The sequence below is a fragment of the Lipotes vexillifer genome, unplaced genomic scaffold (assembly GCF_000442215.2).
Source record: "Lipotes vexillifer unplaced genomic scaffold, Lipotes_vexillifer_v1.1 scaffold394, whole genome shotgun sequence".
NCBI classification, from domain to species: Eukaryota; Metazoa; Chordata; class Mammalia; order Artiodactyla; family Lipotidae; genus Lipotes; species Lipotes vexillifer.
The window spans coordinates 1,420,488-1,436,227 of record NW_006791731.1 but is presented as its reverse complement, the minus strand read 5'-3'; the positions used below and the strand labels follow the sequence as shown (position 1 = coordinate 1,436,227).

The 15,740-nt window shown below is 60.0% G+C and overlaps 1 protein-coding gene across 1 annotated transcript; it reads left to right on the top strand.

Annotated features, from left to right (window-relative positions):
- Positions 1 to 13,662: 13,662 nt before the first annotated feature.
- Positions 13,663 to 14,523, top strand: LY6E (lymphocyte antigen 6 family member E). Its single transcript, XM_007464576.1, has 3 exons — positions 13,663 to 13,714; positions 14,095 to 14,214; positions 14,303 to 14,523. The coding sequence occupies exons 1-3, from the start codon at positions 13,663 to 13,665 to the stop codon at positions 14,521 to 14,523; spliced, it is 393 nt and encodes a 130-aa protein (XP_007464638.1).
- The last annotated feature ends 1,217 nt before the right edge of the window (positions 14,524 to 15,740 follow it).

Sequence of the window (15,740 nt, the reverse complement as noted above, 5' to 3'; positions counted from 1 at the left end):
CCCCCCCCCCCGTTCTCTACTCATCTCTCGCACAAGCACACTTTTCAAATGTTTTGATCACACGATACCTTTGCTAAACTGCTGGTTCTTTCTGTGGATCGAAGTAGAAATGAAGAATAAATAACCCATGAGCAGGTAATGATTTTCGAGCAGTGAGCAGCCGGACCTGAGTTTGGTAACACACATACACCAGATGCCCGTACACAGGCACACGCACATATACACACACACGCAGAGATTCACACATATACCTACACACACACACACACACACACACACGCACTCATGCACCTCTGTCCTATCTGGGACTCACTGCTGGCATTGGTCTCCTGGGATATTCCATAACCTTTGCTTTCCTAGTACAAGAACCACCCCTCCCTCCTAGCCACCACTCTGCCTGGAGTGCAGATGGCAGCTGGAGGCTGATTCACTGTGCTGGGACCAGGCCTCAGGCACCATGGCCTCCAGCAGTCTCACCACACGAGGGGAGTATAAGCCCCTTTGCCGGAGGACCGACCGCTCCCTGCAGGACGCAAGGGGCCCACATGTCCCGAGGGGCGGGAGCCAGGCCCCGTCCTCCTGCAGAGGCCTGAGGGACAACCATCTGCCTGGATTCCTCCGCCATGCAATTTCTTGGGCTTTTTAATCTTCCATTGTGATGAATGGCTACTAATTATTGAAAGCATCTTCTTTCAGCCTGCCATCTCTTTTCTTTTCTTTTTGATTGCAGTATCATGATAACGGGCAAACTTTTTTCACCGTTCGTATTCTTGAACGTATTGGTGGATTACTTAAAAACATTTTCTGTTAATACATGAAGAGGTGGTCTTACTTTTTTTCTAAAGACCTCTAAGTTTTCCACTTGCAGTCTGAGCTTTGATCCACCTGAAATGTTTCCTCCGTGACGCCCCTACCCAAGTCCCAACACGGTTCATCTTCCCTCCTCTGAGATGCAGACCGGGCCCCCCCAGCAGCCTCCTACGAGAACCCCGAAAATCACTCAGCTCCCGCCAAGCCCACTCCATGCTGCTTTTAAAACATTTTTAACTTTTCATTTTTAAATCAGTTCACACGTACAAAGATGTTTCAAAAATAATGCAGCATTTCTAGAATTGCTTCCCTCATCTTCCCCAAATGTTAACTTCTTACATAACCATGGCACTGCCACCAAAAACAGGAACTCAGCACCAGTGCCAGACCCTCAGGCCCTTTTGGAATCCCCGCCGTCCATCAGGCCTTCCCTTGGGTCCACAGCCCAGTCCTGCACCGCACCTCCACCCTGTCCCCTGGTCTTCTCACCCCGACACCGCCCCTAGAGGCCCCGGCCACTCCCAGCCTCCCAATGCCCATGGCTTACATTCCAGGGCTTTCACTTCGCCTCATTCTAAGACCCCCTAGTTAATCATAGCCATCCCTGTTTTTGACAGCTGACGCTCACAGGTTTGCCCACCAGTCGGTGAACTAGAAACACCCTCCAGGCACCACACACACTGAGGTCCCAGGTCCTAGCCCGTCACCCCCCACCCCCCAGAGCACCTCCTGGGAACATTCGAATCTGCAAGGCCCATGGGCACAGACCTGCACAGTGGCCACCTTGGGAAAGCTGGCTGACTCGAGTCTGTCTGTCCCACTGGCCCCGCTGCCCAACCAGGAACAAGAGCCCCCGGCCTTCTCCTGTGGCTCTTCTGTTGGGGGCCAGGTACCTCACTTCCCTCCATGGCCCAGACTCTGGTCACCCTCCCTCGGAGGGAGGCGTCCCGGAATACAGGGCACCAGAGGGAGCAGTGTGCATGTGCCTGTGTGTGCATGTGTGCGCTGTGTGCACATGTGTTCTAAATTAAATTTTTTTAACATTTATTTGTTTATTTATTTATTTACTATTTATTTTGGCTGTGCCGGGTCTTAGTTGCAGCACGCGGGATCTTCGTTGCAGCACACGGGCTTCTTAGTTGCGGCATGCATGAGGGATCTAGTTCCCCAACCAGCGATCGAACCTGGGCCCCCTGCATTGAGTGCGCGGAGTCTTATCCACTGGACCACTAGGGAAGTCCCTGCACGTGTGCTCTGTGTTTGGTGTTGGTGTCGTGTGCACAGGGCTGGTGTTGGCATGTGCGCACGCTGTGTGCTCAGTGCAGATGCAGGGCTGGGCATCCCACCAGAGCGTGGCCAGGGCAGCCCTCCAGTTTCCTTTTCCCCAGAATGTTGCCCCATTCTGGCCTGGCCCAGCCTGGGCAACAGAGGAGAGGCGAGGGGCACCAAGACGGGTGGGTGGCTCCTTTGGCCCCAAGGAAGCAAGCCAGGGGGCTGGGGACCCGGTGGGGGAGGGGCCGCCCCTGCCCACCCAGGACAAGAGGGTCTGGGGCAGATCCCTCCACCCCACTTCCCTGGCCGCTCCTGCAGTGGGGGATACTGAGTGAGGAAGAGGTGAAACATGTGCCATGAGGGGAGAGCCAATTCCCAGAGACAGTGCAGAAGTCGGCTCTCAGGGCCACACGGCCTGGCCTCTGCTGACCCGTGCACAGCCTCCCCTCCCTTAGAGAGTGATGGCCAGCTGGTGAAGACCCACTGCGAGCCAGACAGCACTCACCCAGGACCCTCCATCTACTGGGGAAGGGAGGGGGACCAAGGACTCCACTGTGACTGTGCAGTCTCCCCCAGAACGGGGCTGCCAAGCTCAGCCAGGACAGGGGCTGCAGGGGAGGGAGCTGGGCGTGCAGAGGTAGCCCTGAAGGACCAGGACCCCAGGAACTGAAGTTAGTGCCCTAACTATGCTGGTGATAACAGGCGCCTTGGGAAGTGGAATTAGAAAGAAATCTCCTGCAAACCCAGAAAACCTCTGCAGTGAACTGTGTTGCTGAGTCAGCATTAGACAGAGCGCAGTGCGCATCACAGGCAGTCTGCTAAGCTGAGAGATGACAGAGACGGACAGCTCCTCTGCTGCACCCCAGTTCTCCAGATCTACCGTGACTGGTCCTCGGGGGACTGCAGCACTGACACATGGCTCATCCCAAATTCACCTTTTAAAAGGATTTAACTCCATCTCAAGTTAGCTCAGTTCTCAAGAGAGAGAATTCATCACGACCAGTTTTCAAAAGTGATTGCTCCAAGAAGGGAGAGGCAGGAAACTTCCTTCCTTTCTTGCTCCAGGGAGAATAACTTTTTGCCTTGCTTTTAATGTGTGCCCCTCACGTGCAGGATGAATGATGACTGTGCCGGCATCTGTTTGCCCTTTTGTTCACTGCCTATCGGTAAAGGGTGGCCAAGCTCCCGTCTAATACGGCTCAAATCAAGTTCATTTCCATTTTACATTCCATTTCTTTCTCCAACTCAATGCTTTTATTACATAAGTAACTCTGTTTCCTATAGAGAGTTCTAATAAGCCATCTGAAAAATAAATGTCATGAACTAGGGGCTTTGTCCCTAAGGTAGAAATGGACAGAATCAAAAATACCTAGTGCCTCCACACAGCAAGAATTTATATGTGTTGGTCATACTGTGAAATATATTTCTCATGGCAGATGTTGGTCAAAAACATGTAAGAGGGGCTTCCCTGGTGGCGCAGTGGTTAAGAATCCGCCTGTCAATGCAGGGGACACGGGTTCGAGCCCCGGTCCGGGAAGATCCCACATGCTGCGGAGCAACTAAGCCCGCAAGCCACAACTACTGAAGCCCGCGCACCTAAAGCCCCCCGTGCTCCGCAAGAAGCGAAGCCACCGCAGTGAGAAGCCCTCGCACCGGGACGAAGAGTAGCCCCCGCTCGCCACAATTAGAGAAAGCCCGCGCGCAGCCAAAAATAAATTAAATAAGTGAATGTATTAAAAAAAAAACCCAACCACGTAAGTGTGTGCTCGCTCAGGCTGAGCCTCCTGGAGGGGTGGGAGGGGCTTGGGACCACCCCAGGTGGGAGGAGGACTGTGGCTGGGCGCCAGCCACATGCCCTGTGCTTGACCAAGGCTGGGCCTCACCCATAGCCTGAGTCCCACCCAGGGCCCAGGGAGAATTCTCTCTGGGGACACAGGCTGAGGCCTGGCTCTGGGGGGCCAGGAACTGTGAATGCCCCCTTCTCTTGCCAGACCCTAAAGCCATGAGACATACAGTAGAGTAAATGTTGTCAGGACAAAGCCTGTTTTTAAACAATTTCCCTCTCCCCCTTCCCTTCCCTGGTATCCAGGGAAGTCCCTTCCAGAGACAGCCTGTGTGAGGAGCGCTTCCAGGAGCCCAGGCCTTCCTGGCAGCGCTGAGCGGGGGCCCTGCCAACACCCACCTGCTCTCCCAGGGCCCGTCTCCTGGCGCGGCCCCCTCCGCCCCCCTCCACAGGGCTGGCCCGCATGTCCTGAAGCTTCTGGCGTCTGACCCTGCCTCTCCTCCGTTGCCCTTCACAGGCTTCCATCCAGAGCCTGCCCTGCTCTCTGTCCCTGAGGGTCTGCTTCTCAGAGCACCCAAACTGACACCCCCCTCCCCGCCCCTCGCCTCCCCGCCCCGGCAGGGAGGAGTCGTGGACCCGGCGCAGTGAGGCGAACGGAGGCAGACACGGGCGGGCCCTTGACCCGGGGCAAAGGGTGTGGGCGGAGCAGAAGGAGGTGGGTTTGCGCTTCTCCGGGACGCACGCGGGCAGCCCCGGGGAGGGGCACACTCCAGCGCAGCTTATCGCCCAGGGCCCGGGGCTGAGGACAACCCGCTGACCACCTCCTTCCCGGGGGGGTGCTGAGGGCCGGCTTTTCTGCATTTCCTAGTAGAAATTTTGCAAACAAGCTGGTGTGCAAAAGGTCTCACGACAGCAGCAAGAGACGAGAATAACAGAGAGCACATCCCATCTCCCCCAGAGGAGCCAGTAAGGAGCCAATTAGGACAGCAACAGGGCATGGACGGGCACTTGAGCCGCGCTGCCTCAGCCCAAAGGGAGCCTCCTCTGATGGGCAACCCGCTGGCCAGGCTGAGGCTTCTGAGAACTGCGCTGAAGTCGGAGCCTGGAGTGACGCTGGGGAAGCAACGGTGGGTGTGAGAGACACGTCCAGCCTCCGGCCATCTGGGCTCCCAGTGGCCACAGATGGCTGATTGCTGCCCCTCAGGCGGCACAGGGGCCAGGCCCGGCCTTCCGCCTTCCGGCTGCTCTGTTGGAAGAGCTCAGAGCCGGCCCACGCGGCCCGCCGGGCAGAGCTGCGGGCAGGGCCCGCAGGGTCCTGGTGCCAGCGCCCCCCTGGACATCCGGAGCCCACTCCTCGGCAGGACATCAGAGTGTCCCCACGGAGGGGCTCTTCCCCACTCCCAGGACACCTTGTGGAGCTTGAAGCAGAGATGCTTGTGAGAGTAAAATCCCAAGACTCAAGCTGGGGAGAACTACAAGGGCACCTGACTAGGGCCCAGGGCAGTAGCCGCCTGGAGGCCTCCGAGATAAAAGCAGCGGCAGGGAAAGGATGGAGCCGGCCTGTCCCCGGGACCGTGTGAGTGAATCCACCGTGTCCGGGAGAACGGAGAACAGAGAACAGCGAACAGCTTCGTGGGAAACCGGCCGCGGCCTTGAAGCCTGTGCAGGGTGCACTGCACGCTCCGGTCACCAGAGGGCGAACGAGGGGAGAGGGGCGCGCGAGGGGCGGGGACTGGGGACTGGCTGGAGAGGGGCGGGGGGAGGAGACGGGGGGCGGGGACTGGGGACCTGCTGGAGACGGGCGGGGGAGCCAAAACTGGGGACCGGGGGAGCGAGGTGGGGTGCATGACGCCAGTGGAACCGACTGGGGAAGCGGGCGGCGTCCTGACCCGTGCGTTCTGCCGCGTGCCAGCCCGGCCCCGGCGAGCACCAGGGACAGGGACACGCACACGCACGTTCCGCTTCCCGAGGCCCCGCCCTGGGCCCTGCAGCCACCGCAGGCCGAGCCTGAGCACCGTGCAAAGCCAGACAGCAGCTGACACCCGGCGCGGGTGGATGTCCCTCCCTTCGCAGGATGAAACCAAAATGCCCGAGAGCAGCGATTGCCCCATCTGCACCCCAGCCGCCGCTCCCCCTTGGCGCCGTCAGCCCCCATCCTCTGCAGACGCGAGGGCGGTGGCTTCTGGCTCCCTGCTTGGACACCGCTGCCTCGCCCGGTGACGCCTGATGCAGACCCAGGACAGGACTAGGGGCCATCCAGCAGCAAATGTGCCCCCCATAATTCAAAGTGTGCGTCACTCAAACCTCAGTAGTCTCTGCCAGGAGAACGTTCCCCAGGAATCATGAGTTAGGAGTACAGCCCGGATACATTTTACACACATCCCGGGGGGTGGGGGGACCTGCCACCTTCCGCCTCTGCCCTGCTGGGCTTCCCTCCCCCACTCCCCCACCAGGCTCTCTCTCTTTAGAGGGAGTGTCACCACCCCATGGCACATACCAAGATGGAAGGCTTCCCCCATCTGAGCCCTGTACCTGTCTGATATCTCCCTGGACTAAAGGGGCAGCTGGAACAAAGCCTTGAGGGATAAGTGTGACTGAGGATGGAGGGCTGGGTCACCAGCACAGTTGCTACTCAGTCTCGTGCTGGAAGACCTGGGCCTCTTCGCTTCCTGGCCCACTTGCCAACCTTGCAGGGCTCTGGGGCACCAGCACCTGGCACCAGAGGGCACTCCAGGCCCAAGGGGTGCCCAGACCTCCTTTAGGACAGCCAGGAGAAGGGAGGGGTGAGCAGGAGGGAGGCCTAGTGACTTCTAAAGGGGGGATAAGGATTGACGGGTCAAAGGGGTCGTTCCCTGGTTTCCTGGACCAGCCTGGCTAGCATGGGGACCTGGGAGCAAGCAGGCCAGTGAGGGGCCATGCAGAGGGACACTTGGCCAAGGCTGCATCCACCTCTACCCATTGGGCAGTGCTCAGGACAGGGGCTGCCCAAGAAGCTGTGAGGCAAACTGGATCGGAAAAGCAAGCAGCCCTGGAAATCGGCAGTTTGCAAAGCTCAAAGAACTGGCAAGCTCAGAGCTTTCCAGGCAGCCTTAGAAGAGGGAGCAGGGCAACACGGAGGGTGTACAGATTGACCCCAGTGAGGACTTAAACATTTTTTCACAACCTAAAAGTTGAGAGTTATGTTTTACTCGGCAGGACATTTTAGGACTTCAAGCCTGGGAGGCAGCACCTCAAGTAACCCCGAGAGAACTGCTCTGAGGAGGCGAGGGGGCAGCCAGGTTATGAAGTTTTGCAACACAGGGCAGGTAGTTTGAATGTCAAAAGATTACTGTTAATTAAAGAAAACTGGATATCCCAAGTTAAGGAATTTAGCGCTTTTCTATGTATGAGAAGATGCAAGAGTCTGGGCTCACTGAAATCATTGCTTTGGTATGCACCTCAGCTATCTGGGGCCAGTATCCTGTATTTTCACATCCTGAGTTTCCTCAGGACTCACCGTAGGGAGTGGCTGCAGTCTGATGGCTGCTAGATGGCAGGTATTCTTTCCTTCCTGAGTTTCCTCAGGGCTTACCGCCTCCTGTGGGAGGGCTGCAATCGCTGATGACTGTGACATCCTTTGTTTACTGATATGGCAGGAAATACTCCATTTCTCACCAGAGATCAGGGAAGTGCTGGGAGGGGCGCCAGAACTTGGAGGGGGGGGTCCATGTACCTCCACTGCAGGGGCCTCACTCCAACCAGGCCCTCTGAGAGTGGGGATGGAGCCTGTGGCCTTCCCAACCTGCCCAGCCCCGCCCTGGGTGTGCATGGGGCGAGGTCCCAGCCAATGCTGGTATTCACCACACTAGAAAGCCAGACACACGGGTGCAGGCAACTTTAGGTAGAATTCCTCCTGGTCAGAACCGTGGACTGTTAGAATCCAGAAATCAGGACAGATCACGGGGGCTGGCCACCTTCTGGACATTCTGAGGAAATTACACTCTGTCTGTAAAAGGTCACTCTTGGGGACAAGAAGTCCTTAGAGGGCATATACTCGGACAGGAACTGGCCCAGATGAGAAAAGACTAAAAGCGCTGGGGGGCTTCCCTGGTGGCGCAGTGGTTGAAAGTCCACCTGCCGGTGCACGGGACACGGGTTCGTGCCCCGGTCCGGGAAGATCCCACATGCCGCGGAGCGGCTAGGCCCGTGAGCCATGGCCGCTGAGCCTGTGCGTCCAGAACCTGTGTTCCGCAACGGGAGAGGCCACAACAGTGAGAGGCCCGCGTATCGCAAAAAATAAATAAATAAATAAATAAATAATAAATAAAAGCGCTGGGGATTTCCCTGGTGGCCCAGTGGCTAAGACTCTGTGCTCCCAATGCAGGGGGCCCAGGTTCAATCCCTGGTCAGGGAACTAGGTCCCACATGCCACAACTAAAGATCCCGTATGCCGCAATGTCCTATGTGCCGCAACTAAGACCTGGCGCAGCCAAATAAATAAATAAATAAATATATTTTAAAAGACTAAAAACACTGGATGCTGAGGGGCCGTATAAACCTAATCCCAACCTCAAGGCAGGGAAAATCAGTAAAATGGAGCAGGGAGCAAGGTGGTTGGCCAGGATGCCCCAGTCCTGGCCAAAGTGTCCAGCACGTCTTCCTGTCCACCCCCAGGGCCCCAGAGTGCCTGTGCCCCTCCAGGTTATTGCCTGCCAGGTTCCCCGAGACCCTATGAGGTGGGCGATTCCGTGCCCAGGGGAGATACAGAGAAAGTTGCAGCTCTGAGCCAAGCTTGCCCAGAAATCCCACCCACTGCCACGTGTCTGAGGTGCTTCCGAGAGGAGAGGTTCAGAGTAACCCAAAGGCACCCGCCTCACGGTGGCTACAGAACTCTGGGCCATGACAAGACGAGTGGCTCCCGCCCCAGGCACACTGTGGATGGCCACTGTCATCACGCGGCACCCAGCCAGAGAGATCCAGGTAACCCAATTTCCCCTGCTGGCGGTCCTACGTCATGTTTGCCCTAGAAGGATGTGTATGCGAGGCCCAGGTGGCAGAGATGACACACCTGGCAAGTTCGGACCTGCTTCCCCAGCATAGGGAGGCTTAGTTAGAGATATCTCATTGGACTCACTGTGTGCCTGCTCCCCTGCCCACCACGCTTCCCCTGAACTGCCCCATCACAAGCCCCAAGTGCACTGCAGGGGGCTGGCCTGGGCATTTGGGCCTCCTGGGATTTGTGACACGTGGGACTGGCAGCACAAGGTCAGATTTTAAGGTCTGTGTGGAAAGGAGAAGCCGCAGGGTCACAGGGGGCGTGGGCAGCTCTGGGGGGGTGGGGCAGGCCAGAAGGAAGGGAAGCAGAGACAGAGGCAGAGGTACCTGCAGAATGCCTAGACCCGAAAGTGGGGAGACACACACCTGGCCATTCCAGCAGGTGTCCAGTGGGTGAGAGGCAAGTTCCCAGAGCCCAAGGTTGAAGGAGGGAGGCTGAGTGGGCCCCCCAAGGGTGGGTGGGCCTTTTAGGAAAGGCCCCCTGGCATCACTTTGGTCCCAGGAAACGCCTCTGGCTGATGAGCCTGGCTATGTCAAGCTCATGGATATAGACCAGGAAGTCCCACCTCCCAGGGCTGCCATGTGTTCAAGGGCATGGCCTTCTGAGTGCAGCAGGCTAATCTGGCCACCCCCCCAACACACACCCCACCCTCACCCTCATCAGACAAATCTGACTGGACTGTATGCGAAGAGCAAGCATCAAACTCAGGGGAACCAGCCGTCCTCCTGTGGCCACAGTTTTCAGACTACGTTGAGGGGGAGCGGGCAGAGGTGAGGCAGTTCCTCCTCCCCAGAGGTGACACCCAGAAGGGGGCTAACCAAAGGCCACAGCCTACTGCATGTCCCTGGGCCCCAGGGCTGTGTAACCCTGAGGATGTCATCACTCCTCAGCTGGGACATCTCATGACACACAGAGTCCCACCTTCAGCCTCCAAGGAAAAGCCCCCAAAGACTGTCCAAGTTGATCTATCCCACTCTCCTGTCATCTGGTCATCAAAGAAGACCATAGGAGGAGGTGACCCGACCCAGAACTCTGAACACACAAACCCACTCAGCAGACGATCACACAATCACTCGTATCCATGCATAATCACATGGTGCCTAGTGTACCCCTACCTTGCCCATGGGACTGGTCTCCTGTTACAGGATCCCTCTTCTGGCCACCCCGCCATCCTGCCTCAGTCCCTCTCCCTTGTATAGTTAAGAGGCCACTTCTCCTGGGGCCCTCCCCCACTGTCACCGCAGATGCCACCAGCAGATGCCACCCAGAAAGGCTGCAAGAAAAGGTCAGGTGCAAAGGTCAGCTCCAACAGGAAATGTGCTGTGAAAGTAAGAAGTGCGAATCTGCAAGGACCCATGAGGCGCTGAGAGGACTTTGCACGAAGAGAAGGGAACCAGCAGACGGTGACACGTACAGGAAGGGCGCTCTGCCTGGCAGCCCCCGCCCACGGGCAGGCCTTGGCACCCCCAGCTCCCGCAGGCTGCGAGGCTCTTCCATCCCCGCCAGGGAGAAGCAGGAGCAAGGCCTGGGGTGCTGCAGAGCCTGGCCCCTGAGCCTGGCTCACAAGCCCGGGGTGGGGGACGCAGGGCCGCACACAGTGGGTGCTCTGTGAACGCTGGCTGAAAGGCAATTAATGGCACCTGGAGACAGAACACAGAAAACGCACTGGCGTCACACTAAGGACGGCCCACCTCACTCTAACAGGGGCCGCTAGGTTCCGCGCTGAGAGGGTCAGATCAGGCTGGCTTTGTGAGGACGCGCCCCGCACCCAGCCCCGTCTGCAGGGGAGCGCCCAGGGGGCTCTTGAGTTCTCCTGGGCTGAGGGTCAAGACGCTGGTGCGGCCCGGATCTCCTGCTGGGCGGCACTGTGGCCCGCAATCACTGCCCCGGAAGCCCCCTCCTCCACCCTCTCACCCTCGTCCTGTCACCTGGCTCGGGCGTGGCGTGCTGAAGGCCTCTTCGCAGACACCATCCCACTCTGCAGAAGGGGTTCCGAGTACTGCCCCCTCGGCCTCCTCGGACGCATCCCCTCCCCCGAGCTCCACCTCAAATGTGTCCGGCCACCTGGGGGCCTCCCCCACCCCTGCCCAGCCTGGCCGGGCTGTCGCGATACGTCCCCGCCCAAGCGGACCAGACGGACCGGCTGCGACGGGCCCCGCGCAGGGGTGAGGGGCTGGTGGGCGGGGCCTGGGCGCCAAGTCCCGCCTCCCGCACGCCCAATGCGCTCGCGCGCTGCCTGGCAGCCCGGGAGAGCGGACTGCCACGGGCTCGGGCTCGGGGGAAGGCTTGACTTCGCGGCCGGGCCGGGGACCTGCGTCCGCCGGCGGTGAGTCAGGGCCCGGGCCGGGCGGGCGGGGGCGCGGGGACGGGGCCCTGCCCAGCGAGGAGGCGGAGCGGGCGAGTGGGGCGCCAGGGAGGCGGGAGAGGCCTGCGGGAGGCTGGGGGTCGGGGTTGCGAGCGGCCCCGGCCCCTGCGCGCCTCGCCTCCACTTCCAGCCCCCCAGCCTCCCGGCCCTCCCCAGTATTTCCAAAGGACGAGGGCGGGAGCGGGCGGAGACTGCAGCCGGGCGGCCTCCCGGGCTGGGTAGCCAAGGGCTGCGCAGGCGCGCGGGCCCCATCGCCCAACTCTAGGGCCCATCCCCTGACCCCTCACCTGGGGACTGGTGAGGGGTCAGCCTTCCTGACTTGAAGGGGCTGGGATCTTGGAGCGCTGGCAGGAAGGAGAGAGTTAAATGCCCTGGTGGGTCACCATGGGGACGGGAGCCTGCCTTGGGAAGAGGTGAAAGCACCTTGTTTGTTTGGCATAGATTACGCAAGTATATGAGGTGCCTAGGAGCCCAGCCCCCTGCGCTGGGCCACCAGGCCCCTTCCATCCCTGGGGTCCAGGACGTGCTCCTACCTCTCTTGCTGGCCCATCGTCACTGAATGCCAGGCTCTCCCGGAGATCAGCCCTGTGAGCCTGGGGGAAGAGTGCACAGTCTGGGTCCCGAATGGCCCTGCCCGCAAACCCACGGCCTCCCTTCCGCCTGGCCCTGCTAATGTGGACACATTAGTATCCAGTGCCTGGACTCAGCCCAGCAGGGCGCACTTGTTGGGGTGCCTGGCAGCAGGGTGGGGATGCTGGCTGTGACCGCGGAGGTGAGCCCCAGAGCTTCCTTCAGGACAGCTCACGGCTCCTCCCGCCGGAACGTCACTTTGTGGAGGAGGAAACCGAGGCTCCTTCCTCCCTAACTGCCGGGATCCCGGAAGAGGCCCCAGCTGGGTTCGGCGCTGTTCTTGGACCTCTGCAGCTCCTGCTGCCAACCCCAAGACATCAGCCCCTGCCCAGACCTGAAGCCCATTCTCAGGGTCTCTGCCAGCCCCTCTCAAAATCTGTTCTCTCCCTGGCATTCTCCTTCCTCCCGGTGCCTGGGGACTAGCCCTTCCCCCGCCCGCCCACGGCTGTCCCCAGTAGAAGGTACCAGACTGCTCCTCCCACACTGCGCCTCCTGCAAAACAGAGAACCAGGACCCCAGCTGGTCGCATTCAAAGTGCTTTTCTCCATCCACTGCCAAGGACCTCTGCCCAAGGGAGGGTCCCGGTGCAGGACAGCCCCCAGGGACTCACAGCCACCTGCCAGAGCCTGTGCCTGTTCCCGCTGGGGTGACTGGTGGCACACTGCTGGGTCTCCCTGAGCCTCCCCCAGCCATGAAGGGGGGGGGGCGGAGTAGCAGATACGTATGGGGGTCATCGTGTTCAGCGTTAAATAACACAGAATGGGAGAGCCCCTCGCCCCTCCCCCAGGACAGAAGCTGCCCAGGTGGATACTCAGCTAGATATGCCTTATGCCCCCATCCCAGCTCTAGGTCCCCGTGTGAGGCACAGAGCTGGCCCCTGGAAAGTTCTGGACGCAGGTCATATAATATTACTGGTCGCCATCCCTGCCCAGGGCCTTTGGACTCGAGAAATTGCTAAGAGGCCGGACGAGAATTCCAGGCAAGGCTTTACTGGGGCTCGAGCTGCAGCACAAGGAAGCAAAAACAACAGCTCCCGAGAGGAGCTACTTGAGTCCTTAAAGGGGGTGACAACGGGGGCGGATCTGTGGGTCACGCAGGAGGCACAGCTTATAGCTTAGGTGGCCTGTCCCCTCCTTGGGGGTACCGGGCAGGAATGATGTGCAGTACCATGCTTTTGCTCCCAGCACCTCAAAAACGTAGTTTGTGGCTTCTTGTACCCTGTTGCCCCACGGTGCATGGGCGCAGTTATTTTTAGTCACTTACAGTTTCTTTGTATCTTGTTGCTCTAGGGGACGTTTGTCCAGGTGCAAGCACTCTGATAGAGGATCCCAGGTCCCAGGCTATCTCATCCACACCCCCCGGGACCATGGGCAGGGGCCACTCCCTTGACCTCCCTTTCTGGGAGATTCTGAGAACCTTAATGAGCTCCCTCCCCCCAAGCAGCAAGTGCCACAGACTTGGGGAAGGGTCTCAGCTAGGAGTCTGCACTGAGTGAGGGGCAGGTTGGGAGTGGAGCAGAAAGACCCTCTGTGCTCTGGCCTTGCTGCTGGCAGCTGGCAGCTCCCCCCATCTACGAAGTGGGGACACCAGGCTGCCCCCAGGGCCAGTGTCCCTGACCCCATTGGGAAGAGCAAGCCACTGCCCCTGCCCCAGGGCCCTGCGCAAGGGGGGGGGGTGAGCCCCGCCCTCCAGCGAGCTGTCTCTTTAGCGCAGGGCTGACTTCTTTGGCTTCGTGAGACCCCAGCCGGGACGCCAGTCCCCTCCAGAATGAAGGTCTTCCTGCCGGTGCTGCTGGCTGCCCTCCTGGGTGTGGAGCGAGGTGAGGTGCCCCGGGGCCCCAGGCCTCTGAGCGGACTGTGTCCTCCTCCTGGACTCCCTCTCCCCTTTCTCTCCCAAGCGGTGCCCATGTCACCTACTCTGTGCCATCTAATAGGCTCCTCTCCCACGGTGAAGCGGTCCCTCCTACCCCCGCCCCCACTGGCGGCCTCAGCCCTGCCTGGACATTTGGGGCATCACTGGAGCTCCTCCAGAGCCAGGGTCTGGTGTCATTGTCTCCTGGGTCTCCAGCCCGGGCCCAGGCTACCATAGTTGCTCACTCAGTGCCTGCACAAGATGGGGTGTCCTCATGCCTCTGGGTCCGGGCTGGGAGGGGACACAGGAAGACTCCTGGGCATGAGACAGGCATCCCTCCTTCTGCAGCCCACTCCCTGGTGTGCTTCTCCTGCGAGAATCAGAACAGCAACTGGTACTGCCTGAAGCCCACCGTCTGCTCCGATACAGACAACTACTGTGTGACCATCTCTGCATCCGCTGGCATCGGTGAGTGCAGACGCAGCGCAGCTAGGCTTCCCCCACCCCAGCCCTGGCTTCTCTGCCCCTCCACTCACAACCTCGTTTTCCTGTGCAGGGAACGTGGTGGACTTTGGCTACACCCTGAACAAGGGCTGCTCCCCGATCTGCCCCATCCGGAGCGTCAATCTCGGTGTGGCGTCCGTGGGCACCCACTGCTGCCAGAGCTTCCTGTGCAACTTGAGTGCGGCCGACGGCGGGCTGCGGGCCAGCGCCGCTGTGCTGGGCCTCGGGCTCCTGCTCAGCCTGCTGTCGGCTCTGCTGCGATTTGGCCCCTGAGCCCTGGGACCCTGTGCCCGGCCCAGACTCCCAAAGCTCAGGAAGGAAGGAAAGCCCAGCTCCTCCCAGACCCAAGAGGATCTCGAAGCCTCCTCCCCTAGACTCCTCACCCTGCAGAGCCCACCCTCTAGGCCCTGGGTCCCCACAGGCAGGCCACCCCTCTGCACCCACACACCTGCCGGCTACCCTTACTTCCCGGTCAGCCTTCTAGGGGGAACCTGGGAACGGAGCCTGAGGGCCCCAGAGTCAGAACCACGTCCCAGGGACATGCTGGGAGGGGCACCTGATCCCAGGCCTGCCCCTGTCGGCTCGCAGGTGCGGAAGATGTGCTGTGTGGACAGGCGCTGGTCCGTGTGCCCTGCCGGGCACGGGTGAGCGTGTGGCCAGGTCTCGGGGGAAGGATGGGAGTAAAGCCTCAGGAGCCCAGCCCTGAGCGCCAGCACAGAACCCCTTTCCCCTGCATCTCTGCACACCTCATTTCACTCACTTCAAGGGCAGCCTTTAGGAAGACAGGCCTTCCGCTTTCCCCAGGTCTAGGCTGCTGACCCAGGAATCTGCTCCCAGCCCGAAATCCAGCTGCTTTTCGGGCCCCCTCCCTCCACCGCCACACTGGAGCCCTCCTGCTGCTTTGGTGCCTCAAATAAACACAGATGTTCCCACCCTTTCCTGCTCTAGGTGTGGCCCACAGCCTGACTGTCCTTTCCATCAGGGTCCTACTGAGAGGGAGGGGGCAGCAGAGATGCAGAGCCGCAGGTGTAGAGGGTCTGAGGGTCCCCTGCGATCGGGCCCCACCCTGAGGCCCACTGGGAGGCAGTGAGGAAGGGGGTCTCCGGAGACCACAGCTAGCTACCCTCAGCCGGGCAGGGTTGGGAAGTTTATCCTCCGGACAGGACTGGACTGGACAGAGAAACTAGCAGAGGTCAGCCTGCTTCTGGGTGGAAGGCAGGACGCTACAGAGGGAGGGACGGGGTTGGGCGGGAGGGGAGGGGACCCCCCAGCCGGGGTTCCGGGACTTGGGTACGGGGTGCCTGGGCCAGTCAGGTTGAGGAGGACACAAAACATGGTGGGGAAGGGGGCAGGAGCTCGGTAAGTGGGTGAGTGAGATGTCCATCCCAAGGGCCTACGGGAGGAGTTGGGGGGTGACTCCCCTGGAGAAGGCCTGGACCCTGGCTGGAGGGCAGGGGTGCTGCTACCCGAGCCGGCAGCCCTCGCTGCTA